The 27,246-nt window shown below is 46.3% G+C and overlaps 1 protein-coding gene across 8 annotated transcripts in view; it reads right to left on the reverse strand.

Annotated features, from left to right (window-relative positions):
- The window catches only part of KLHL18 (Kelch like family member 18), a 74,402-nt gene that overhangs the window by 8,790 nt on the left and 38,366 nt on the right, over nt 1-27,246 (reverse strand). For 6 of the 8 annotated variants that reach the window (XM_055063687.2, XM_055063688.2, XM_055063689.2 and 3 more), the window contains one exon: nt 26,797-26,908. In XM_055063687.2, the coding sequence (XP_054919662.2) occupies nt 26,797-26,908 (112 nt within the window). Of the gene's footprint in view, nt 1-10,953; nt 11,135-19,953; nt 20,196-20,936; nt 21,034-26,796; nt 26,909-27,246 lie in introns of those variants that run through there. The other 2 variants (XR_008609351.1, XR_008609352.1) reach the window with 2 other exon arrangements.

Raw genomic sequence — 27,246 nt, forward strand, 5'->3', positions numbered from 1 at the left:
GCCTAAATCAAAATTCCGCTTCCAACAGTCACTAGAATTTAACTTTCTCTCTCAAATGCAACAAATTTCATTAATATCATTCCAGGGGTTACCTCAGGAAAGCGTTTTTGCATTTTACATGCATTTGAATAGGCCGCATCAGAGTTGGGCCCGAGCTGAAGCTTTCTCTTAAGACTGTGGTGACTTGTTGTCCCAAAAAGGGCAGATAATTTTTTTGTTGAGCTAATTACTCTCTCCAATGTAAAAGTTGTATGTAGAGGCTTTATACTAGGAAGAAATTGCATAAATTGAACAGAAACGCATGCAAAACATTTTTCTTTTTTATAAATGCCAGTCTACAGCAAAAATGTTGAATAAACTAGGTTATGTTTTTCAACACATCATGTAATCTTGGTTGCCAACACAATTTCTTTTCCAGCAAGGCTGTGAGTGCGACTAGTAGCACTCCTAAACATTGTATAGTTTTCACAGTGTTCTGGTAGAATTAGATGATTCACTGCATTCATATGAACAAGATTTCTGCCAGGGTGACTGGCACAAAAAAGCAAATTTGGTTGCAGACTACCGATAAAGCAGCGCTGGTTAGGCCTAGTGGCCTAAACAATGTGACCGACGAAGTGGCTGGTAACAAGTCCTCATGGGAAGCTCGCCGCCAATATGTTCACACTTATAGACTTTATTGGTGATCGAGTGAAAGACCAGATGCACAAGCTAGACTGATCGTAACAGTAGCAGAGTACGGATCCATGCGAGCTCCACTCTGTGCCGAAAAAGCTCGCTTTTATGTTGCACATTTTATGTTTGCAGACAACGAAATTTATACAGAGCTACCCTTCTACTGAAGTTATGTAGAATGCTGCTTGTCATGTTTCACACAATATGTATACATACATTCTGTCTCCATTTGACAATTTCAGCTTGACTCAGAAAAAAAGAAGTCATTGAAAGTGCTTGGCAAAGATGAAGTGTCAACAAGATAAGCTAAAGCAGCGATGTCCCATTCCAATAACACAGTGGCATGAGGCACAAAATACAGCAAAAAGAAGTTACACTAAATTTGTTAGCACATATTGTCGCCCCTAATAGCCCAATTGCTCTCAACATTTCTGCTGCACATTTAGCATCCAGGTATGGCAGTAAACGCTTTGACCACAAGTGGAATACATAAAGAAACAAGGAAATGTTGTGGAGAAAACAATCTTACAGAAAATTCTGCAAAGATTAATACAAGGATGCTAAATAAACATGTAAACAAGCCAAATAGTCACACAGCCTCCAAAACAGATTTTACAGTTTTATGTTGCAAAAGAAAGAAACTTGCTTTATGGATTCAAACAAGGCAAAGAGGTTGCAGGAAGATGAACACTACAATTGAGAAACAGTGGACAAACAAGGCAAGCCTTAGTTTGGAGTCAGTGTTTCAGCAAGGAGATTTATATTTGGAATGGCCATGACAAAAAAATCTGAGGACACCTAAATTTTTTTATGAATTGTGAATGCGAAAGCATTAATGTCGAATTGAACTCTACTTCAGAGGAAGAGTTCCGGACACCGACCAAAATGGTTTAAAATATATTTACATTTGAGCTCCCCCACAGGAGCCTCGTTCACAATGAAACAAGCGGCAAAGCTGGCGCCCTTCTTATGTACAGCTCAAAACACGACTCATGTTTTGAGCCGCACATAAAGAGGGCACTAGCTCTGCTGCTTGTTTCATTGTGAACAAGGCTCCCATAGGGGAGCTGAAACATAAATATATTTGGTCAATGTCCGGACCTCTTCCTTTGAAGTATGCATCATCCCGACCAGATGGGCTTCCGTCATAGTCTCGACTTCATCCATGAATGCCGTAAGCGGTATTTTGAGTTATGAACTCCTCGCGGGCAAGCGAGCACGTTTTGATTTAACCTTACTGAGGCACAGTTAGAACGCAGGCGAGAGCTTGCGTGGACAAGGAAAGCACAGTTAACCAAAAGCAAGAGTGAGGGTGATGTTGCATCGTGGTGAAGCACTCTCCCCTCACGCAATACCGTGGCAACAGATGTTCCCTTTCGCCCGCTCTGCTCTGTCAAGACCCAAAAGCCAGCAAGCGCAAGCCAGCGTCACGAGCACGTGAGCACGCTTCAACGGATAAGCAAATTATTTATACAGTAAAGAGTTAACACTTCAAAGGCATTCCGCATCGCCAACGAATGACCAGCACTAAATCCTGTGGCGTTATCTGATATGCACGTAGTCCACGGAGAACACCAGTGCGATTATCCTTCTCTCTGCATTCCCAGCTTAAATTAGCTGCACTCACTCATTGGTCTGTAATTTCTGAGACGGCGCTTTTAAAAATGCATGGAAAAGCACTAGGCCTCGGTCATACAGTTGCCAACTAATCATTTGCGCAGCTTTAAGGAAATTTTTTGACACCTTACAGTGTGCTGCTTGAGAATTCGCACTCATCCCCGCTCCGCCTGTACAACCACATGCCAATTCAGCCACCGAGGTGACCATGTTGAGTAGAAAAGTGATATTTTAATACGTCACTGGCGCTGCCTCAAAGCCAAAAGTAATGGTCTGCCTAGTTGATCCAGTTATAACAGACTACACCCAAACCACGACACAAGCCAATCCAAGCCGCCAAGTTGTCAAGGGCCTAATTTGCGGTTTTGTGGCTTGTCGCATGAATTCCCCACATCCAGGTTTGTTCCTTTAGGAGTAAAATTGTGACATGGTTTTGGGCAACTTCTCTAACTGCTATTATGAATTTTTGTGGGTCGCAATCTTCAAGCATCTATGAACGGCACCAGCTCCACCCTTGACATCTCCATTGAAGAGGTAAATTGAGTGAGGCACTGGCCAGACAAATAACTGTTGCAGAGAGCGCGGTCAACTTCTGTTGTTACCGGGGGATAGAGAGTTGTTGCATTTGGAGACCACTTTTATCTGTCTGTTGGGGCAACAATGATAATGGTCAAAATACTGATTGACCAGGTCGCATCCAAGCACATATGCTGTGATATGTTGACCAGCTTTTCTTACTGCTTATGGAATAAAGACTTATTTTCTAGCAAATCTGATACATTGGACTTCCACTAATTTGACTTCGGTTAATTAGATTTTTCGGTTATATCGATCCTGACCAAAGTCCTGACTAGCGCCCATGCATTTGTGTGGGCCCAAACTTTCATTATTTCGATCCTAAAATTGGTGTTTGCTGAATAGTTTCAACTTCACCAGTAGGCAGGCGCCATGCCTGACCTCTAAAGTGACCCCAACAGTGAACCCCTTAGTGGCAGCATCCGTCTCGGTGGAGCTTAGGGGGACAGTGAATGGGTTAAACATACGTCATCTCCCATCAAAGAAAGTCCTATTTCTGGCCTGCTCTAGGAGGATTTTCAAGCAATAATGAAAGTTTGCAATGTCCGATTACGGTATGTACCAGATTCTAGCGTGCACCTTTTTAGAGCGCAGTTGTTAGGCACCTATTCCTGCGGCGAGCCTCGGCATCACTTGAAACTGAGTGAATGAGCACAGCGAAAGATCACAGCGCACATGGTGCGCAGCGGGGGATAAAAAAGTGGTGAGAGCGAAGAGGCGCGAGGAGGAAAGCGGAGGAGGGTATGGCGAAAGGTTGAGGAAGAAAGCAAGAGTTCCGGCGACAACCAGGCATGCGGCAAAGGTGGACACGAAGTGCTGGCATGGGCTTTGGACCCTCTGCGCATGTGCTACTTTGCCTGTGGTGTCACCACTGCTAGAGAATGTGCTCTGCGTGAGCCTCGTGTTCCTGTGTTTATATTTTATTTCTGAACAATGAGCGGTGCAACCGGTGGAAACGCTTCGTCTGCCACTGCTGATAAACAAGCTGCCCAAGCAGAGGCTCAGCGCTACCGCCGAGAGCACCCTGTCGTTCAGAATCAAATTCTTTGCCACAATATATTGTGAATTCAAAACACCTAAACAGCTGCACTTAAACTTCGCATTAGGGAGTATCCTAATCGGCAGATAAATTTTTTTAATCCTTTTCTTCCAAGTTAATTAGGCCGAAAATTGCCTGTGTTGGAATAGGACATAAAACTAAAGCAGTTTTTGTATCATTCGTGTGCTTTATTGCACAACAGATGTATTGTGGCAAAGTTGACATTAAAGTACAGTGCAGCAAAACTGTCTTTAGAAACCAGCTGCCATTGTGCAACACATATTAGACCCTTGCCAGTTTTCTTGCTAAGAAATTGGGTATGTGTTAGATTTCCACTTTGTTTACAAGCTTTAATGTAATCTTTATGTTAGTTTTCTACATTGGACACATAGAAAGTGGGCGCGCATTTGTTTTGGGGGCGTGTTAGGATAGGGTAAATACAGCCAAATAAATCTGCAGTGTATTCTGGCACTGTTTCTGCATCTTGTTTAATTGGGCCTGCTGGATAAGCCTATCAATTTTATCGGTCCCAGGGTCGAATTCCTGGAATTTGACGGTATTTGAAACTGTTTATTTCGACCCCCTTTTAGGTGGTCCCCGCCGAGTCAAAATTATAGGTCAGTGACTGTATTGCACTATTGCGCACATTACCAAGCATTATATTCAAAGAGGCTCTCTTTTGTTAATTCAATTAATCAATCAAACAATCAATCAATCTTTATTTCGCATTCATCCACTTACAAAAATGAACACTGGGGCAAGAATTAGAAGCTGCTTGTTTGTAGCTTGACAAGGTTCTTGCCTTGTTTTATTTGTTCTATCAGAAAAATTTTCCGGTCCACTTTAAGTTATATTTAACGAGGTTCCACTGTATATACTTGCAAAGATGCAACAGTGCAGCCCTCCTTGTCAACAGAATGTTTGTTATCATGCCATCCTTTAACTACTCAGGAAAAGTGGTTTAATACACCTGAAAAGAAAGGTCCACACTGCATTACAAATACTAAACCTGTCCCACAAAATATTGTTGCATGTGGAAAGACACAGACAGAAGAGGCTATTTACACTGGAGCCAGGCAGCCAGGCCGACACTAGCTCGCGCCAAGCGCACCGACCAACTTCGTCGTTCTCGCGGCGGCTCGTTTCTTGAGCATCGCTCGATGATATCGTAATACTACCCCCCCCGGCGGCAAAAGCACCGTCACGGTGCTGTTAAATATCCAAGGCGTGTGGAGAGTTGTAGGGCTTGAGTCGGGCGACGTGGACAATGTCACTGGTTGTCACAGCGGAGGATGTAGCGGGCGTGGCTAGGATTTCATAGGTAACATCGGTCACTTTGCGGAGCATGCGATATGGACCTGTGTAACAAGAAAGGAGTTTTTCACATAGGTCAACTTTATGCGAAGGTGACCAAAGCAACACGAGGCTGCCGGGCACAAAATGGACATCACGGTGACGGAGGTCGTAGCGTTGCTTCTGCTTGTTTTGAGACACTTGTAGAAGAGCGCGCGCAAGTTGGCGAGCGCGGTCAGCATGGGCGATTGCATCACAAGCATAGTCGCTAGTAGTAGCTGTGGCGGACGGAAGCACAGTGTCCAGTGGTAGCTTGGTTCGCGGCCATACAAGAGGTAAAGGGGGGAAAAGCCAGCAGTTTCGAGACGGGAAGAGTTGTATGTAAAGGTAATGTAGGGAAGAGCCCGGTCCCAGTCACGGTGGTCGTCGGAAACGTATTTGGATAGCATGTAAGGGTGCGGTTCAAGCGCTCAGTGAGGCCGTTTGTTTGGGGATGGTAGGAGGTGGTAAATTTATGCTGTATTGAGCAGGTATGCATGATGTCGTTGATGACTTTGGCCAAAAACATACGGCCACGGTCTGTTAGCAATTGACGCGGAGCACCATGCATCAAAATAATATCATGTAGGAGGAAGTCCGCAACATCAGTTGCGCAACTGGTCAGAAGAGCACGGGTTATGGCGTAGCGGGTCGCGTAGTCCACCGCGACTGCAACCCACTTGTTCCCTGATGTAGATTCCGGAAATGGGCTGAGAAGGTCTAAGCCGACATGATGAAAGGGCTCGGCAGGGATGTCAAGCGGCTGCAGGTAACCAGCGGGGAGCTGGGAAGGCTTCTTGCGTCGTTGGCAAACTTCACAAGCGGCGACGTAACGTCGTACGGAACGGGCAAGACCCGGCCAGAAAAAACGGCGACGTACACGATCATAGGTTCGAGATACGCCGAGATGTCCTGCCGTTGGTGCGTCGTGGAGCTCTTCTATAACGGTGGAGTGGAGGTGTTTAGGTATTACAAGTAGGAACTCAGAGCCGTCCGGATGAAGGTTACGACGGTACAGAGTACCGTCGCGGAGGACGAAGAGGCGTAGAGTAGCATCGGCCGGAGAGTGCTCAAAACGGCCGATGAGTGCTCTGATGTAGGCGTCACAGCGTTGCTCGTCGGTGAAATGAAGCAGCTGTGATACAGAGAATACGCAAGAAGCACTGGCAATATTAGAGGAGTCAGAGTCATCAACAGGGTAACGCGACAAGCTTTCAGCGTCTTGGTGCAGGCGGCCAGACTTGTACACCACGGAATATGAAAATTCTTGTAGCCTCAAAGCCCATCGACCAAGCCGGCCTGTAGGATCTCTTAGCGAAGAGAGCCAGCAGAAAGCATGATGGTCAGTGACTACGGAAAAAGGGCGACCGTAAAGGTAAGGACGGAACTTCGCAACTGCCCAGACAACAGCAAGGCATTCTCGTTCCGTAATGGAATAGTTGCACTCCGATGGTGCTAGGAGGCGGCTTGCATAAGCAATAACGCGATCCTGGCCACGCTGACGCTGGGCTAAGACGGCACCTACGCCATGACCACTGGCATCTGTATGCAATCCTGTAGGGGCATCAGGGTCGAAGTGGGTGAGAATGGGTGGTGAGGTTACAAGAGTGCCGAGACGAGAGAAGGCGGTGGCCTCTCCAATGCCCCACGAGAATTGTACGCCTTTCTTTAAAAGATTAGTTAGGGGTCTAGCAATTGTCACAAAATCTGGAACAAAATGACGAAAGCACGAGCATAGCCCTACAAAACTTCGAAAGTTTGCGGCTGTCTTCGGAACCGGAAACTCTCTGACAGCGAGTTTTGTCGGGATTAGGCTGTACTTCGGAAGCGTCAACGAGATGGCCCAGAAGAGTAATTTGCCGGTGGCCAAAACGACATTTGGACGAGTTAAGTTGCAGCTTCGCCTTTCGAAATACATCAAGTATAGTTGCGAGACGTTCAAGGTGAGTGTGAAACGTTGGCGAGAAGACGATGACGTCGTCGAGGTAGCAGAGGCATGCGGACCATTTGAAACCTTGGAGCAAGGAGTCCATCATACGCTCGAAGGTGGCAGGGGCGTTGCATAAACCAAACAGCATTACTTTAAACTGGTATAGGCCATCAGGTGTGATGAACGCGATTTTTTTCTCTGTCCATATCGTCAACAGCAATCTGCCAGTATCCCGAACGAAGATCAATAGACGAGAAATAGCTGGAACCGTGCAGGCAGTCAAGGGCGTGGTCTATATGTGGGAGTGTGTAGACGTCCTTCTTAGTAATGTTGTTCAGATGACGATAGTCTCAACAGAAGCGCCACGTGCCGTCCTTCTTCTTAACCAACATCACAGGTGACGCCCAGGGACTCCAAGAAGGCTCAATGATGTTTTTATCGAGCATTTTGTTGACTTCGTGTTGAATTACTCCGCGTTCCGATGCAGAAACTTGATACGGCCGTCGGTAAATTGGCGCAGCATCGCCAGTAAGAATCCGATGCTTGACCGCGAGCTTCTGGCCTAAAGGGCGATCGTCGATGTCGAAAATATCTCGGTAGGACGATAATACTTGGCAAAGCTCTTCAGCCTGCGCCGAGGACAGGTCCGTCGCAACCATTTATTTATATTAGGATTGGCACCCGAGGCTGGCGCGAGGGGCCTGCTAAGCTCGCGAGAACCATCGGTCGATAACGCTGCCACGTATCGGTCGCCGAGACAATCAATCGTGGCAAGGCAAATACCTTGCGGTAGAATTTGCTTTGCCAATCCAAAGTTACAGACAGGCATGCGAGTGCGGTTCCCAGTAATATTAAGTATACTGTGAGGCACTGTAACGTCATACCTTATTGGAATGTCGGGCAGAGGAGTGACGAGGTACTCGCCATCAGGAACTGGTGGGAAAGACAACAGTTCAATGTAGGCTATTGACTTAGGCTGCAGGCGAAGAAAGCCGTTGTAACGTAAGCGGCAGTGGGGTGCGTCAGAAGGTTCTGCGATCATCGGCAACTCAAGGCGAAGGGTACTGGAAGAGCAGTCAATAAGAGCAGAATGTGCGGAGAGAAAAATCGAGGCCGAGAATGAGGTCGTGAAGGCAATGAGCAATTACGGTGAAGAGGACAGGAGTGTGGCGGCCGGCGATGCTGACGTGTGCCGTACAGATGCCGATGATAGGCACAGTACCGCCATCCGCAACGCGGACGACGCGTGCCGACGCTGGGGTGAGGAGCTTGTTCAGTCGTGGTTGGAAGGCAGCACTCATAATTGAAAGATGTGCTCCTGTATCGATGAGTGCCGTGACAGGATAGCCGTCAACGTCCACGTGAAGAAGGTTTCGGTTCGTGAGTAACGTGAGCAGAGGATTTGAGGGCAGGGTCGACAACGCAACTTCACCTTGTAAGATTTGGAGTCGGGCTTGTAGGACGATTGGAGGAACTTGGGGCGACAGGACTAGGCGAGCAGGATTTATTTGCAGTATTTACATGTTAATCAAGATACATTGACAGTCTAGCGTGACTCCCAAATGGGGCCCGCAAGACGACGCATACAGCAAATAGCTTACGAGCACACAGCTCACTAGTACGTTTCGAGCATGACAACGAGCACACAGCTCACTACGACGAGCACGACAACGAGCACACAACGAGCACCCTCTAGCAGCCGACAATCGCTGCTTATAAGCTCTTGTCCCCCCCCCCTTGATTCCAAGCGAACGGAAACGTTTGTTTAGTCATCGTTCGACGTCACCGAAGATGACCCGCCCTTTTGGAGGAGGCGGGCTCACATACTCGTGTTGCACACACACACAGGTGTAAAGGTCCGGAGCCGACGTCAGGGGGGCTTCGTAGAACTCCGCTCCGTCAAGGGTGGCGCTGGCGAGTAGCACATTCCTGAGCTGATCCCGCGCCACGTGGCTGCCGGTTATTCGCAGTTCTCTGAAGTGCACCCCGTCTGGTTGGATTGGAACACGTGCAACGGGCTGAAATAGCTGGCACGTTGCCAGCCCGTACGGCCATTCCTAACCTCCAGAAGCTGCAGTGCCTAGTTTTCCGGCTGGATCCGGGAGGCGATAGGCGGCGAAGAGAAGTGCCGGGTTGGGGCGAACAAGACTGATGGCGTCGAGGTGAGGGCGAGCGGCTGTACCGAAGGTTTGGAGCAGGAGCATCAGCGGCAGTGGATTCGTGGCGGGTGGTATAGGGAGCGGAAGGTCCAAAGGTGCGGGAATAAGTGGCGGTGTATGTCCGAGGAGGTGGTGGCCGTCGGTTGCGGCAGTGACGAGCAACGTGGCTGATGCGACAGCAGTGGAAGTAGATCGGCCGGTCATCAGGGGTACGCCAATCAGACGGGTTGCGGCGAGATGTGGCGGAAAAGGACTGCCGAGGACGAGGAGGGCTGCTAGAGAACTGGGGGCTGCTGGGTTGAGACGTGGAACACACAGAGTTCAGACCCATGTTCTCAAATTCCTGTCGGACGACGGCCTGGATCATCGCAATGGTGGTTGCTGGCGGATCGGGAGGCGTCGTGGAGAAAGCTGGTGAACAGGTGGCCTCGAGTTCGCGGCGAACAATACGGGTGACGTCGTCACGGGTGGTGGTCTGACGTGGTCGACCCTCACATGTCGACGTAGCAGCAGTGTTGGGTAGCCGAGTGATGTGGTGTGTGATACGGCGGCTCTTAGCTTGTTCAAGGCGACGGCATTCTTTGATGATGGCGTCGATAGTCGAGATGTTGCCGAAAACAAGCAAATTGAAAGCGTCGTCGGCGATGCCTCTTAGAATATGCGACACTTTATCGGCTTCGGACATAGCATCGTCAGCGTTGCGGCACAGAGCCAAGACGTCGAGGATGTAGGAAATGTATGGCTCCGCAGATGACTGAACATGCGACGCAAGAGCCTTTCTCGTGGCAGCCTTGAGCCCAATGGGGTCGCCGAACGGTTCCCATAGCTTCTCTTTGAAATTGTCCCAATTGGTTATCTCGTCATCATGCGTTTGGTGCCACACGCATGGGGTGCCGCCGAGATAAAAGACAACATTGGCGAGCATAATCGTTGGGTCCCACCTGTTATTAGCACTGGCGTGTTCATAGAGTTTGATCCAGTCGTCAACATTCTGGCAAGTGGCCACTGCATGAAATGAACATTTTGATTAATCGAGGGACGAGTGTGTACAACTGGCAGATCAAAGAAGGGGGCTTGGGCCCATTCCATGGTTCCATCCACCTAGAAGGGTTTATTTTTAGCATCTTAGTTCGAACAGATCGCAGTGAGGAGGCATGTAATACTTTGTGGCTTTGCCCACCAAGCTCACTTGCAAAGAGCAGATGATAGAGCTTGTGGTTGGGCAAGTAGGTATGTGCTACCGTGCATTTTGGACATTCCGGTTCTAACGACTGCGAGAGAAATACTATGTTAGGACTCTACGTGTTATTTCCCCAATTGTCAAGAAACAGCTTTAAAAGTGGGAGAGCCAAATAGAGTATGCCAAATTTCAGCATTTCTGTTCTGTATAATACAGAACCATGTACTATTGTTGCTTTCCTGTATAGAACCTACATCCCTCCGCCTAGTAAACTTGCAAATAATTAATTGTGGGGGCCCAGGGTTCAAGGTAGCCTGTTTATACTTCAATGACCATTCAGCTTTCTACTGCTTGGCATGGGTAGCTTACAGACCAATAGTTTCTGCCTGTGTTCCTGAAAAGAGAAATGAAGTGACCACAAACATGTAAGCAAAAAGTGGTGAAGCAAAAATTGGTCCTTTAGATGAGTGAATCACAGTTACAGGTGAAGTGACCAAAAACATATCTTATGAGGATTTTGATCGTTCAGGCAACTTCCAGCAGTGGAACATTCTCTGTTTACTTGAGGTACCTCCAGAGGCAATAGGGCTCAAAGATGTGAACAAATTTGGGCTGCGTCTTGGAGGCTGTGGGTGGAAGAATAAGACAAAAACTGATTAGATTACTAAGTTGAAGCATGGATGAGCTTGCGATTCCTGGCTTGTTATGTTTGCATGCTACAGCTGCATATGCATCCCACGGAAACAAGACGAATTTCCAGATGGCACAGAGGCCCCGATTGCCTTTTACTCAAGAATCTTGACATAACGACATACAGATTGACAAGGAGGCACTTGCTCTTCTGGCAGGCATAAAAATGTTCCATGACTATGTGTTTGGCTGCCCATTTCAGATTCACACGGATTACGAGCCGCTGCTTGAGCTGTTCATCCCTGACCACCAGACACCACAAATGCTTTCACCATGTATGTTGTGCTTGTCCATCTTTCTAAATGCATACCAGTACTCTATTTTCCACAAGCATGGACGATAGCTGGGCCACGCAGACGGCCTCAGCAGAATGCCTCTACTGCAACTGCACCACAATGATCCTGCAACAGCAGAAGTCATCATGCTGTTGGACATAATTCCTGAACCTTCACACTATGCTGCGGACATAGCCATATGTTCTGTGAGACATCGCACCCTTTCTCACGTAATGAACTGGGTGTGGAAGGTTTGGCCAAGGGGGAGACCGCTGGGAAGCCACGGTCCCGGCTGCACGTTGATTTTTCTGGGCCGTTTTAAGAGCAGGCCTTCCTTATAGAAGTTGACTAGTGCTCAAAATGGCTCAAGGTCATTCTAGAGTCATCGATGAAATCATTTACTGTAATTGGCAGCCTGTGGAAGCTATTCGCAATGCATGGACTTCCAGACACGGTCATCTTCGATAATAGACCTCAGTTCACGTCCCTCAAATTCTTAAACTTTCTTGATGCAATTATAATCCATCAGGTAACATCCACGCCCTTTGACCCATCCCCAAAGCTCTGTTTTGCAGCACCCAAGGAACCTGGGCAAGACGACTGGCTTATTTCATGGTAGAACAACACGTAACTCCGCACAGAGCTTAAGGATGTTCGCTGGCCAAACTTTTAATGGAACTCCAACTATCAACTATGCTACACTGGTTGCATCCAGAGTGGTCTCCATACAGGTCCTCCCGGCTGATGACAATACCTGTGTCTGCCCCGCGGATGTGCTGGCCTGAAGACCTTGTCTTCGTATGCAGCTGTGGTCAGGGCCCAACGTGGGTTGCAACAGTGATCTCAAGAGCCACAGGGCCGTTGCCACATGAGGTCACTCTACCGAACACCCGAGTACTTTGCCGCCATGTGGACCAGCTCCAGTTCCGGATTAATGCACCTACCGCGACACCAGATCCAGCAAAAACGTAAAAGCAACCAGAGGTCCAGCCTGCCAAATGCCCTGCAACTGATGGGCTGAGCAGTGAGACTACAGAGCACAGCGAATCGGAAGAGCGACAACAAACAGTGGTGCCACCTTCAAATGGAACAACTGCACATCAGTCAGTACCGACTGAGGGACCAACGGAACCGGTCAGCCCACCATGCCAATCCATGCAACCACCACCCACGGTTGACCCACCATGTTTGCACCATACGCAGCAAGTTCGAAATGCCATTTGGGAGACTATGTGTTTACCTAGGCTGATTGTTAAGTTATGTTGTGCTTAAGGGGGGACAAGTGTAATGTTTGCATGCTCCAGCCGCATCTACATAGTGCGAAAGCAAGACTGACGTTGGCAACACTGCAAAGCTGCTGCTCCCTGACGGTAGCAGAAAATAAAAGGCAACTGCAGCCCATGGGTTGCAGCTTTTGGTGTGCTCCGAGTAACTGCAGGGTACTGAATGCTTCCTCGACCCACGCAGCACATCACGTCTCACTAGGTGCACTGGACACAATGACGCTGCATGAAAATAAAGTACACACACATACACAACACTTTTTGTGTATGCATTTCTTTCAAGTGTGTCCTTGTGTATGCTATGCTTATCATCATCATCATCATCATCATCATCATCATCATCATCATCATCATAATCAGCCTATTCATGTCCCCTCCAGGACGAAGGCCTCTCCCTGGGATCTCTAATTAACCCTGTCCGGCGCCAACTGATTCCAACTAGTAGCTGCAAATTTCCTAATTTCATCGCACCATCTAGTTTTCTGCCATCCTCTACTGCGCTTCCCTTCTCTTGGTACCCATTCTGTCACCCTAATGGTCCAAAGGTTATCTAGTCTGGGCAGGTTATCTACATGACCTGCCCAGCGACATTTTTTTTCTCTTAATGTCTGTTAGAATATCAACTATACTCGTTGGCTCTCTGATCCAAACCGCTCTCTTTCTGTCTCTTAAAGTTATGCCTAGCATTCTTCGTTCCATTGCTCTTTTTGCAGTCCTTAACTTGTTCTCAAGCTTCTTTGTCAGTCTCCAAATCTCTGCCCCATATGTCAGCACAGGTAAAATGCACTGATTGTATACTTTCCTTTTCAATGATAACGGTAAGCTCCCAGTCAGGAGAACTGATAGAAGTAAAATATTTAGCGCGCACAATTGACAAGGACACAGTGAAGGGGGACACAGCGCTCGTGTGTCCCCCTTCACTGTGTCCATGTCAATTGTGCGCGCTAAATATTTTACTATGAATTCCCAGTCAGGAGCTTGCGATGTCTGCCGTATGCGACTCGAATACCCCGCCGCAGTACTTGCACTGCAAGAAACAGGGGCTGCGGTTAAGCTCTCGGGCTATAACACTTTTCAGCGAGACCCGTCCACCTGTCTCCTAGTCCATAAAGGCTACACAGCGCAGGAGGTTGATCTCGACCTAAATCTGGAATATTCGGAAATCGGTAAACATTCGCCGTTGATCCTTACTCCTAAACCTTCAGAGTTTAATAGCTTGAATACTTCTTCCAAGCACACAGTGAATAGCATTGGAGAGATTGTGTCTCCCTTTCTGACCCCTTTCTTTATAGGTATCTTGTTACTTGTGTAGAATTAAGGTGGCTGTGGAATCTCTGTAGATACTTTCCACGGTACTTACGTAAGCGGTCTGTACTCCTTGATTATGCAATGCCTCTACGACTGCTGGCATCTCTACCGAATCAAATGCTTTTTCGTAATCTATGAAAGCCATATAGAGAGGCTTATTGTACTCTGCGGGGCTATCTGTGGGGCTATCGCAAGGAAGAGCCGCGTGGTCGTAAGTTGGCGGGACTTATATCTACGCTGGGCATCACTCTTCTAACCGACCCGGTCCACCCAACACGTGTAGGGAATTCTGTCACTCGGGACACCTGCCCCGACCTTACTCTCACGAAACACATCCGACACGCAGACTGGATCAACACCGAGGAGACCCTCGGTAGCGACCACTGCATACTGAACACTACCATTTACACTCGACCCTTACATCACCCCCTTGCAAAAGCCAAACTCCCTGACTAGAATGCTTTCCGCCAGGCCCTCCCAGTAACTTCTCTCTTGGAATAAGGCTACTCCACTTGGGCGCACGGACTCATGCAAACACTCCGTTCACACGAAAAGCAGATACAGCTTACGGAACGCGCACTGGACGTGGATAACCACCTGATGCACCTCTGGGAAGCTCGCCGCAGCTTAACCAAATGATGGCGGTGGCAGAAACACAATCGTAAACTCCGCGCTCGTATCTCTGACCTTACTCAGCAAGCAGCCGAGTACGCTGCCCAGCTCGCCGACACTAACTGGGTAGATAGATGTAACAGCGCAGCAAAACAGATGTCGAGCCGCAACACTTGGCGGCTCTTCAGGAGTCTCATAGACCCTACACAAACGCGATCGGAAAACAAGAAACACCTCACACGCGCACTACACAACTTTCAAGGAAACACGGAGCAGCTAGCGAACGCTTTGCGCTCACAATACCTCAATCAGGATCGAGACCCATGAGGGATGGATTATTCGTATGCAGGCTGCGATAATCCGGAAATGGATCAGCCTTTCCAGCTTCACGACCTTCGCGCGGCTCTTGCACGAATGCGCAAGGGGACGGCGCCCGGGAGGGATAAGGTAACAGTCAAACTATTGGCAAACCTTCCAGATCGGGCGTACGAAACCCTACTAGAATACATCAACGCCATTTGGACGGGCGACACTTCGTTGCCAGCCGATTAGAAGACATCGTTGGTAACCTTTATCCCAAAGGCGAGGAAATCGGTAAACATAGACAACCTCCGGCCCACCTCCCTCACTTCATGTGTAGGGAAACTCGTGGAAACGGTGGTCCGTGACCGCCTCTCGGAATATCTCCAGAGCAAGGACACCTTCGCCGACGCCATGTTCGGCTTCCAATCTCATAAGTCGGCACAAGACATCCTTTTACAGCTTCACCACGAGATCTTCGAACCCACAGAACACTCACATAACGACAAGATAGTCCTGGCACTCGAACTCAAGGGTGCCTTTGATAATGTTAAGCACGCCATCATACTAAAGCACCTTAGTGAGACCAACTGCGGCGCTTATACATTCAATTATATCAAACATTTCTTGAAGGACCGCTTGGCCTATATACGCCTACAAGAGACCGAGTACGGCCCATTTGTGATGGGAACACGGGGCACACCACAAGGCGCTGTGTTGTCCCCGCTTCTTTTTAACATTGCCATGGCACACCTCCCGGCACAGCTGGCGGGTGTCGATGGTGTTCAGCATGCACTGTACGCCGACGACATCACCATCTGGGCCACTACGGGAAACATAGGAGAGATGGAGGAATGCCTGCAAGCAGCGGCGAGCATAGTACACCACTATGCCACGTACTGCGGCCTCCAATGCTCCCCGTCCAAGTCTCAATTTGTGCATATTCGAACTTCTCCGAAATGCAAAATCTCAGTTCAGCTTTCTCTCGCCAGTGGCCCCATCCGAGAAGTGGAGGAGATTCGAATACTCGGTGTCTTCAGTAATCAACACCGCAAGGCAGGCACAACTCTTGCCAAACTCCGCAAGGTCGGCGACCAGGTGAGCCGGATGGTTCGCTGCGTTTCCAACAAGTGAGGAGGGTTGCGAAGTAAGGATGCGTTGCGGCTCGCACATGCCTTCGTAACTAGTAGAGTACTGTACATGACCCCATACCTACGCTTACGGAAACATGACGAAGACTGCTTGGAGGTAGTACTCCGCGAAATGTTCAAGAGAGCCCTCGACCTCCCGATCTCCACTTCCAACGCGCGTCGTCTCGCGTTGGGGATGGTAAACACCTATCGGGAACTTCGCGAGGCGCATCTCGTTAACCAATACACGCGTCTCGCCCAGACCGTGTCCGGTCGCCGCCTCTTAGACCGGTTACATATTAAACATGACCACCATATGATGGAAAGGGTTTGAGTGCCCGAACTGTGGAGAAGCACCCTCTACGTTCGACCCCTTCCAACTAAGATGAACAAGGAGGACCATAATGGCCGGCGCCAGGCGCGGGCGGATGCCCTGCACCGCCACTATGGCGCTAAGAAACAAGTCTTCTACGTCGATATTGCAGGGGGATGGTACACGGCTGCAATCATACACGAGGAAAGACAAGTGGACGGTTTCTCGTTCAAAGCACCCAGCTCAACGCATGCGGAGGAGGTGGCGATCGCCCTCGCAGCCTCCCATCCCGACTCTAAATTCATCTTTACAGATTCCCGTGGAGCCTGTCGCAACTTTCAATTGGGATGGATCACTCCTCTCGCCAACAAAATTCTTCGCCGCTGTATTCGCGACTGCGATCCAACTCATCGCTCAATAATATGGGTCCCCGGCCACCAAGGCATGCCAGGTAACGAAGCCGCCCATGAGGCAGCCCGCGCACTCACTTACCGGGCACCAGGCATCACTTGGGAGGACCTTGACCCCAGATCACAGCCCTCTTCTTTCTTTTAAAGACATTACTGAGCACTATCGTGCCGAACACCGCCGTTACCCGGTTCCTATGAAGGGACTGGGTAAAGCTGGCGAACGAACTCTCCTTAGGCTCTTTACAAACACCTTGCTGTGCCCGGCGGTTCTCAAGCACTTTGACCCTTCTTTTGACGGCCGCTGCTCTTTCTGTGGGGAGGTGGCCGACACCTTCCACATGGTTTGGGCATGCAGGCAAAATCCTTCTCTCCCCCCCATCACCCCTTCCCCTTCCCGAGAGGACTGGGAGGCGGCCCTACTCGGCTGCCAGGAACTACCGGCCCAACAAGCCCTAGTTCGGTGGACCTGTGTAGCGGTCAAGACCAACGGGGTCCCGGAATGAGAGACTCCGCCCAGTATTGCAAGGGGCGCGACCAACTAGAGGTCTCTCCCCGAGCACCTCTCTGTATATATATATAGCCCAATAAATGCTTTTCACCACCACCGTATGCGATCCAACCCATTTTTATTCTTCTGTGAATTTTCTTCTCATGGTCAGGGTTCCCTGTGATTAGTGACCTAAGTAAACATACTCCTCCACAGACGCTAGAGGCTGACTTGTAATCTTGAACTCTTGGTGGAGGGTATAAGCGCAACTGAACGAGGACGTAGAAAGAAACAGATACACAGACACAGCGCTTGTGTCTGTGTATCTGTTTCTTTCTACGTCCTCGTTCAGTCGCGCTTATACCCTCTACCATGGATTCTAACCAACCAGCTCGCCAATGTGCTTGAACTCTTGTTCCCTTGCCAGGTTATTTATCATTATCGTTGTCTTCTGCATATTAATCTTCAGCCCCACTCTTACACTCTCCCTGTTAAGGTCCTCAATCATTTGTTGCAACTCGTCCGCAGTGTTGCTGAATTGAACAATGTCATTGGCAAACTGAAGGTTGCTGAGGTATTCGCCGTTGATCCTTACTCCTAAACCTTCAGAGTTTAATAGCTTGAATACTTCTTCCAAGCACACAGTGAATAGCATTGGAGAGATTGTGTCTCCCTTTCTGACCCCTTTCTTTATAGGTATCTTGTTACTTGTGTAGAATTAAGGTGGCTGTGGAATCTCTGTAGATACTTTCCACGGTACTTACGTAAGCGGTCTGTACTCCTTGATTATGCAATGCCTCTACGACTGCTGGCATCTCTACCGAATCAAATGCTTTTTCGTAATCTATGAAAGCCATATAGAGAGGCTTATTGTACTCTGCGGATTTCTTGATAACCTGGTTAATGACATGGATGTGATCCCTTGTAGAGTAACCTTTCCTGAAGCCAGCTTGCTCCCTTGGTTGACTAAAGTCCAGTGTTGTCCTTATTCTATGGGATATTATTTTGGTAAATATTTTATATAATGCTGGGAGTAAGCTAATGGGCCTATAATTTTTTAGTTCTTTAACGTCGCCCTTTTTGTGGATTAGTATAATGTTTGCATTCTTCCAGTTTTCTGGGACCCTTGCAGTCGACACACAGTTCATATAGAGAGCCGCCAGTTTTCCTAGCATTATGTCTCCTCCATCTTTGATTAAATCGACTGTTATTCCATCCTTTCCTGCCGCTTTTCCCCGTTTCATGTCTTGCAAGGCCTTTCTGACTTCATCTCTAGTTATAGGAGGAGTTTCTGTATACTCTTCATTACTGTTTTGAATAGAGTGCTCCCGAGTCCTCTGGGTACTGTAAGGGTCAGTATAGAATTCTTGTGCTGTTTTTATTATACCTTCGAGATTGCTGATGGTGTTACCCTGCTTATCTTTCAGTGCATACATCTTGGTTTGTCCTATGCCAAGTTTCCTTTTCACTGATTTAAGGCTGCGTCCATTTTTTACAGCTTCTTCAGTCTTTCTCACATTACAATTTCTAATATCGCTTATTTTCGCCTTGTTGATCAGTTTTGACAGTTCCGCAAATTCTATCTATCTCTTGAGTTAGACACTCATTCTTTGTCGTTTCTTTATTAGGTCCTTTGTAACTTGGGAGCTTGCCTACTGGTTGCCTTGGTGCCTTGCCTCCCACTACGATTGCTGCCTCTGAAGCCAGGCTCGTTACAGTTTCATTCATTACCTCTATGTCATCATCATCATCATCTCTCTGTTCTAAGGCTGCATATTTGTTTGCAAGTAGTACCAGCCTAAATTTGTCTGCTTTTACCCTTGCTGTCTGTAAGTTGACCTGTTTCTTCTTCACCAATTTTATTCTTTCTCTGCTCAAATTGAGGTGAATCGTGGCCCTCATTAACCTATGATCACTACACTTTACCCTACCTATTACTTCTACATTCTGCACTATGCTGGGATTGGCAGAAAGTATGAAATCAATTTCATTTCTTGTATGAAATCAATTTCATTTCTTGTTTCACCATTAGGGCTTTTCCAGGTCCATTTTCTGTTGCTACGTTTCCTGAAAAAAGTGTTCATTATTCTCAGCTTATTCCTTTCTGCGAATTCTACCAGCACCTCACTTCTAGCGTTTCTAGAAGCGACACAGTAGTTGCCAATTGCCTGTTCACCCGCCTGCTTTTTCCCCACTTTTGCATAAAAGTCCCCCATTACTACTGTATACCACGTTTACACTTTTCTCATCGCTAATTCGACATCTCCATAAAACTGATCTACTTCCTCATCGTCGTGACTGGACATTGGAGCGTAGGTTTGTACTACCTTTAATCTATACCTTTTATCGAGTTTGATTACGACTACTGCTACCCTCTCGTTGATGCTGTAGAATTCGTCAATGTTGCCCGCTATGTCTTTATGGATTAGGAATCCCACCCCGTATTGCTTCTTATCTGGGAGACCTCTATACCAGAGGACACGGCCGTTATTCAGCAATGTGTAAGCCTCACCAGTTCTTCTAATCTCACTAAGGCCAATAATATCCCAAACAATGTCTGATAGTTCTTCGAAGTGTCCTGCTAAGGTAGCCTCACTCGAGAGGGTTCGGGTGTTAAACGTTGCAAGGGTCAGTTACCATAGGCGGCCTGTCCAGACCCAGGTATTCTTAGCACCTCTGCTGCATTGCAAGTCTGATCACCGCCTTGGTCAGGTGCTCCGCAGCTGCTGGGGACTGAGGGCCATTGGTTCATTGAGGAGATCATTTCATCTGGGAGGTTGTGGCCGAATACTGCACCAGGGAGGCCAATTCCTGTTGTGGTGAGGGAGTGTCTTTGTTCAAGCTTGACTTTCTTTCTTTGTCTTCAAGCTTGTCCTTTCCTGGTGAGGAGTGTTTTTGCTGTGCTTAGTCAAGTCTCAATTAGATGAGAATTCTTTTCGTATTATGATACTAAATATGCTAACTCATTTTACTGTGTCTCAAGGGCAAATAATTTAAATGTAACGCTGTAGGTACATTAGGCACTAACATGCAGTGAATTAGGCATAAAATTCATGTTGAATACATGTGCCTTTTTATTGTAGTGTACTCATTATTGCAAAAACATGCAAGACTATTTTTTTCTAATACTGCTCTCCCTGGCAGAAATTTCAGCAATGTACACCTGCGAGCAAAAGTATACAGACCATGGCCTCACCAAAAAAGCTCAATTTCTTTGTAATTGAGATGCACGACCTGAAATTGATGAGAGCACTAAGAAGTTCACAATGTCAAACGTGGACTCCAGTCCTCAATTTCAAGTTACATTCATAGGCAGAGAAGAACATAGGCGTTACCACAGAATTCCTGATCCATATACTATTGCTCACGGGTATACATGGCAAAAAAACAAGTGCCTCATTTTCAACAAAATGTAAGTGAAATAAACAGTTTTTGAGGATGTCACTGGAATTCACATTTTACACTTTTTTAAACATGGTGCCATCACTGTAGACATGCTAAATCGAGTGATGACTGCATCAGTCTAACAGCTTTAGGAAATGACTACAGGAATGTTTTATTCGACTAGCATGCAAAGCGATTAAAAGTTCAAAGAGGAAAAGCAGTGCATTTTTACTCACCAATGAGCATGTCCATGGGCTGCAAATTTAATCCACTTTCAAGGGTAGTCTTGAAGCAGACTGCGCTCACTTCCAGCAATAAATTTTCATGTTACACCTTTAATGACGGCACATATAAATACCAGAAAAAGAATGTTTCTTTTCAATCTAAATGTGCAAAGCACACTAAGAATAAGCATAATCAACGCAAGAAATATACATATTTTATGGAAACTTTTTTAGCAATAGGGGGAAACAAATGGCAGAACACTGGAAGTGGGCTTCACTCCAAGCCACCTATGGTTTCGTTTTTTGTACACACAGCTCTTGTCATATGTAGACTAAGTGTACATTTTGTTTGCTTTACATCACATGTGTGACACCACTGCATGAGAGATCTTGCATCGGTCTGTATCCTGCGATTGCTTTAAATATAAAGCGAGTTGCATCCCAAACTACTTCTTCCTCGTCCTGTGTTACAGCTCTACACCAACAAATTACACTTGCTGCCTGTCATTCAGTGTTGGTAGAAGACATGTAATCAGGAACTTCGTACTCAATACTGAAATTCAGCAAGCAAAAAACGTTTTCTGGTATGTTGCCTGTAGGCAACACTGGTCAATAAATGGCTAATAGTACCTTTTCTCCAAGCAAGACATCACAATGTTGCAGATCACAATTTAATGATAGAAGCTATGCAGCCGTTATGCCAGTGAACTGCCCAACTGGAAAACTTCCTCTCTTAGAGACAGCACATTCGCTCAGTGGCAGCAGCTAGTGAAAGCCAGATGCACGAACTGGCCGAGATACTAATGCTATCAAAAGAAAACTTTTAAAATGAACTTGTATGATGCCATTCATAGGAAATTACCACTCACTTCACATCATGCAAACATTACTGTCACACATTTTGAATAAATATACCAGCCCGAAATGTAATTGGTACTAATGGGCTGCTGGATATCATACGTCAGTGGTATCTCAAAACATTAACTTAAGCACTCAAACACAGAATTCAGAGGGACTCTAAAATGATTTTGACAAATTTGTACAAACATACTCAGTCCTTAGGGTAGGTCCTTCTGATCGTTAAGTAACACATTTAAGTGCTCTGAATAAAGCATGTAATTCATTATAGGGTTTTAAAAATGTGTATCGCTACCGATTGCAGTGGCGCCACTCCCCCAATTTTTCAGCTGCCCCATTACTATCTACCTAGCTGGTGCACGATGTCAGTTGGGCGAACTATCCAACTGGCCACCAAGGTAGTATCATCGATAACTTTTCCAACTTTATGATGAACAAATGTTTTTGTCATAGTTAAAGTGTTGGTTAATTTGTTTCTATAAAAAAAATGTAACACAAAGAGAATACGCGACAATTTATCACTACGCACAAGTACTTCAGGCACACAGCAAGAGTCGTCTTCTTGCGTTAAAATGTGTTCCGTCTTGATGTGAGCTGCGAGGTCAATGTTGCTCTTGAGGTTTCTTCTTGTGAGAACTATGAATTGCCCTTGTTGCTTGTGGGCTGCCAACGTTGCGATTGATGACATGTCAAGCTGCAACATTGTGTCCTTTTGCAAGGCAACAGGCGAGCAGAGTGGCTGCAGCGCACCAGGCTGCCGGTATTCAATCAGCGGGAGAACCTACGTATTTGTCGCCGTCACTTCACGCCGGAGGATTACTACCACAACGGAAAGCTTTAGCTTGTCTGGTATTCCGGTAATTGCAGCCAGACTGGGCATCTTTCCAGATGGGTGGAGATGCCAATGTTAGCGGCCTGCAGAATGCAGCCACCTTGTGGCAAAGATCTCAATGAGACAAACACAGAGTTAATATAGCAGTAACCAAGTGTCTTCTACTTTGCTGCTGGTGTAATTTTCAGCAGCAGTGTAATCGTGAACTCATTGTCTTATTAAATGTTTAAAATGTTTTAAACTTGGTTACAGTAATATTAGCTCTGCAATTGGCTGGTTAAGCTCTGTGCAGGCAACTCACATAAACGCTAAATCCCCTTCATCACAGTTCTAGCAGTATGGAGGGGCTTTACGCCTCTGCCCATCCGTCAAAATGCCCAGCTCGCCTGCATTTACCAGAATACCGGACATGTTGGGGGCTGCGACAGAACGCTCGCAACGCACACTGCTCGGATAGCTCTGACTGAGGACTGACAGCCAATGGCTAGCGGAGAGGTTGGAAAGGCTTCGCGTGCTGGCTCCAAGACACTCGAAATAGACACAACAACACATCATTACATAGAGCCAGTGAAGGTGGAGCTTAGCCCCAATCTCTCAGCAAACGAGTTGTGGAGAAAAAACATGGCTAGAGAGGAGGGTAACTTGTGAGACGCATCACTTAATTTGTGTCGTGAATGTTTTACTGTAGCTATACCCTACTCATCTACAAAATTTGTCCAAACTATTTCAGCCACCCTTTAATAATGATAAAAGTAAAGATTTTTTAAAATGACATGTTAAGTATGGTTCTCACTTACTATTTAAAAAACAAATTGAGCACGTTGAGAGGCCCTAGCTGAAAAAAATGGAATATTATCCTTTGTTGGGCAACAAAATTATCTAGTACAACACTTTTGCTTGATAGTATCATAAAGGCGGTTATTTAATTACGCCATGAAGGAAGGACAGCTGCTCAATGTGATCAGGAAGCAGCACCACCATCCTGCATGTCAATATTCCTTCAGACACCGAAAAGAGCTGCTCCCTTGATACACCAGTGCCTGGTGTTGGTAGGTATCTCTTCGCAAGCAGAGCCAACAGTGGGCAACAAGCTTACACCGCACCTCGTATGATAGTATTCCTCTTTTTTCTGGCACGAGGGCCAGGGAAGGCCAAAGACCACAAAGCAATGGCATGATGTAGTTGATGGCGTGGTCAGTGACAAACGGTATACCGGGTGTTTCAGCGAACACTTTCACAATTTTGTTAAAATTTGCCTGTGGCAGGTGATAGCACAATTCTAGTTCATGGGCTGGTCTAGTCGAAGAGGCGGACATTACTTACACAAAAAATCGAAATTCACAGCAGACTAATTAAACAAAATCACAAAATGAGAGTTTTAACTATTACCTTATGGTACATATCGGAAATGACAAATTACAGTCAAGGAGTTCATAAGGTAGATCCACTTGGAGTGAATTCAGAGGATGACAATATTTTAGAGATATTAATTCCTGAACATGGCGGATAAATGCATCGGCATTTCAGTTATGTTTGTGCTTCAATGCATAACAACAGGGCATTTTTACCATAAGTTTGATGGCTTGTATCTCATAAATGGTGTCAGTGTCATCCACACAATTCTTTTCAAGTGGATATGCCTTCCAGTCTCACCCGCTAGAATTTATAAATTAGAATATGTGCCATGAGGTAATTAGTTAAAAACTTAATTAGTGCGTTTGTCTTACTCGATTATGCATTTCAATTTTTTGTGTAAGTAATATGTCCACCTCTTCAAGTAGGCCAGCCCATGAACTAGAATTGTGCTATCTGCAGTGGTGATCCAATTGCGCTATTTGCGCCATTTTGCTACAATTCCGACTTGCCTGCTTCTGGCTGTGCCCACTCAAGTGCCATTTGCACCAAATGTGCAGAAGTGCAACATTTTCATGTTTTCATGGCATTGCAATGTGTTCAGTGGGGTTATGCAACTAGAGTCGATGACTGATTTTCCATACGTCGAATAATTCCAACGCCTTCACGGCACCGCGAACGCCCATATATTTCGTCCCACAATTTGGGAAATAATATCTTGAGACTGGTGTCATCCAGGAGATTCAATTCAAGTGGACATGTCGCGCAAACTCACTGGTTACTGTTAGAAAATGGCAATATGTACCGTAAATTATTTAACTAGGAACTAGTAAATGTGTGTTAATTAGTTGGCTAAGTGTTTTGAGTTCTTGTACTAGGTAGTAATGTCCACCTCTTCAAATTCTTACTCAAGGACAAGAATTACCCTATCTACCACAAGATATTTTAAAAACTTCCATAAGACGTAAAAACAATCACCTTAATATACAGGGTGTCCCACATAACTTTAGCCAAACTTTAAAAATATGCAAGTGCCACGTAGCTGGACAGAACCAAGGTAATGTTGTTTGTTGTCCCTTGGAGGTACTCAGATTATTTTTTTTCATTCTACCTAATTACATAATTCATCCTAATTAATCAACTTCTCAAATATTATAGTTAGATGAAAAGTGTAAACGAGAAAATTGTAGAGCAACATGAAAAACTCCCCTTACAGCTTTCTGTTGCTCAATACCTGCTACATAAAAGTGTTTTTCGGAGTGTGAAAGGCACTTTGCACTCGAGGCACTTTGCGAATACACGCAAGGTGCCTTGAGCGGCGAGGCGCGCGGTAATTTTGAGTGCATTTGCAGGCTTCTTTCACGTTCAGAAAAACATTCTTATATAGCACGTACTGAGCAGCTTAAAGCAGTATCGGAGAATTTTCATGTCACTCAACAATTTTCACATTGACACGACATCGTACCTGGGGAATGTTTCTTTCTGTTGTATGAAACTGGAAGTTCCATCGATGTGCCCCCCCTTGAGGGGGCAAACAGGGAGTGCAGGAAAATTAATAATATTCAGCAGGCATGCCAGCCGCCCACCACAGAGCTCAACAAGGGGACACGACAGGACTTGAAGTAGTCAGTTCTGATCACGCCAGCGGTACATGCCCACTATAACCCAATATAATTAATCTAGGTTGGTTATGTCACACAAGGTAACCCTTGCCGCCTGGAAAATCTGAAGTGGTGAAAGGAAGTAAAGAAAAGACGGGAAAGATTGAAAGCGAGAGAAATATAACAAAGATTAGAGAGGAGGACAGGAAAAGGCAACTACTGATTTCCCCTGGGCGGGTCAGTTCAGGGGTGCCGTCTACATGAAGCCAAGGCCAAAGGGGTGTGTTGCCTCTGCTGAGGAGCTTTAATGCTCCAAACACACAGCAATGGCTCAACCCCCAGGATGACCTTTTCCCCAGACACAGCTAAGCCACATAAAAGTTAAATGCAGGAGAGTTTTATCCCTATGTGCACGAGTCTATGGCGTCGCAACACATCAAACACATCTCGCATAGATCTTTTTGGCCCAAAATTTCATCATGCACATACCTTTCGACCTGTGCTTGTGGCAGTGAAAATTGCTGCTGGTTGATGAGTTTATCAAAGTTTTGCCACAGTGCTGAGGTGGAAGGAGCCCCTTCAGCTTTCGTTCTTGAGGATATATCTGGCTTCCTTTGTGTTGAAATTTTCCTTGCTTCCTCTAAAGTCAGGTTTTTAATCCAGTTTGCCAATGAAGCACCCTGGTGGTACTCAACTACTTTAGAACAAAGGTCTAAAACATTGCCAAGCTTGCTACTTGGTCAAATTTGTAGTTTGCAAACTGTGTTTTCAGGCACTTAGCCAGATCAGTAGCAGAAACACAGGTTTCCACCTAGCAGCTTCTGTTGTCCAGATGCATCATGAAGAGGCAGTGCAGTGTGGGTACTTGTGCTGATAATGTCGGGTAGCCATAAACACCAGCAGGGGTCCCGTGAACGAGTCTCCTTACTTTTGATATGCTTCACTGCATGGCAAATATGCCTCACCAAAATACAGTCTGGATGCTCTGTCGCACAACACAGCTGTGCTAGGGTGAAGCTGATTTACTGACAAAAGCAATTTTTTGGCGTTCAAATATTTCGAATAGTAAAAGTATGTTTCAAATTTAATTGAATACTAAACGATTCGAAGTGTTGAATATTTCCACGCCACTTAAAGTTAATGTAAAGAAAAACAACACTGCGACTTTTTAGACCCAGACCAAACCTGATATGCTGCACCACAAGCTTTAGCAAATTTTAACGCTCACCGATCCAAATATAGAGAGTCCATCATGACCACCGAGCGCATAAATGTGGCCGTCAAAAGCAACAACTCCAGCTGCACTGCGATGCTTGGACATGCTCGTTACCATAGTCCACCTGTCAAAGATCCATGGTTAGAATAATTCAATACAAGCCCTACATCAGTCAATGCATACATATAAACATCTGTAACCAATGCTTTCATGGAACACACTGAATGTCAAACAAAAAGTGAGATGTTGCTGTGCTATATACAATGCTAAAAAGAAACTGTGGATCCTCCTAGTTAAAAAAAGACACAAGACACCTTATTTTTCAATAAATCTTATTCAAAGTCATCAATAAACGATGAAAAAAAGCCTCACAAACTTGCAGTGATTAACTAAGGCTAGGACAATAAAATTAGTAAGCATTACTCTGCTCAGCTCTGGATTTCATGGTGACACCTATTCTAC

The sequence above is a fragment of the Dermacentor andersoni genome, chromosome 1 (assembly GCF_023375885.2).
Source record: "Dermacentor andersoni chromosome 1, qqDerAnde1_hic_scaffold, whole genome shotgun sequence".
NCBI lineage: Eukaryota > Metazoa > Arthropoda > Arachnida > Ixodida > Ixodidae > Dermacentor > Dermacentor andersoni.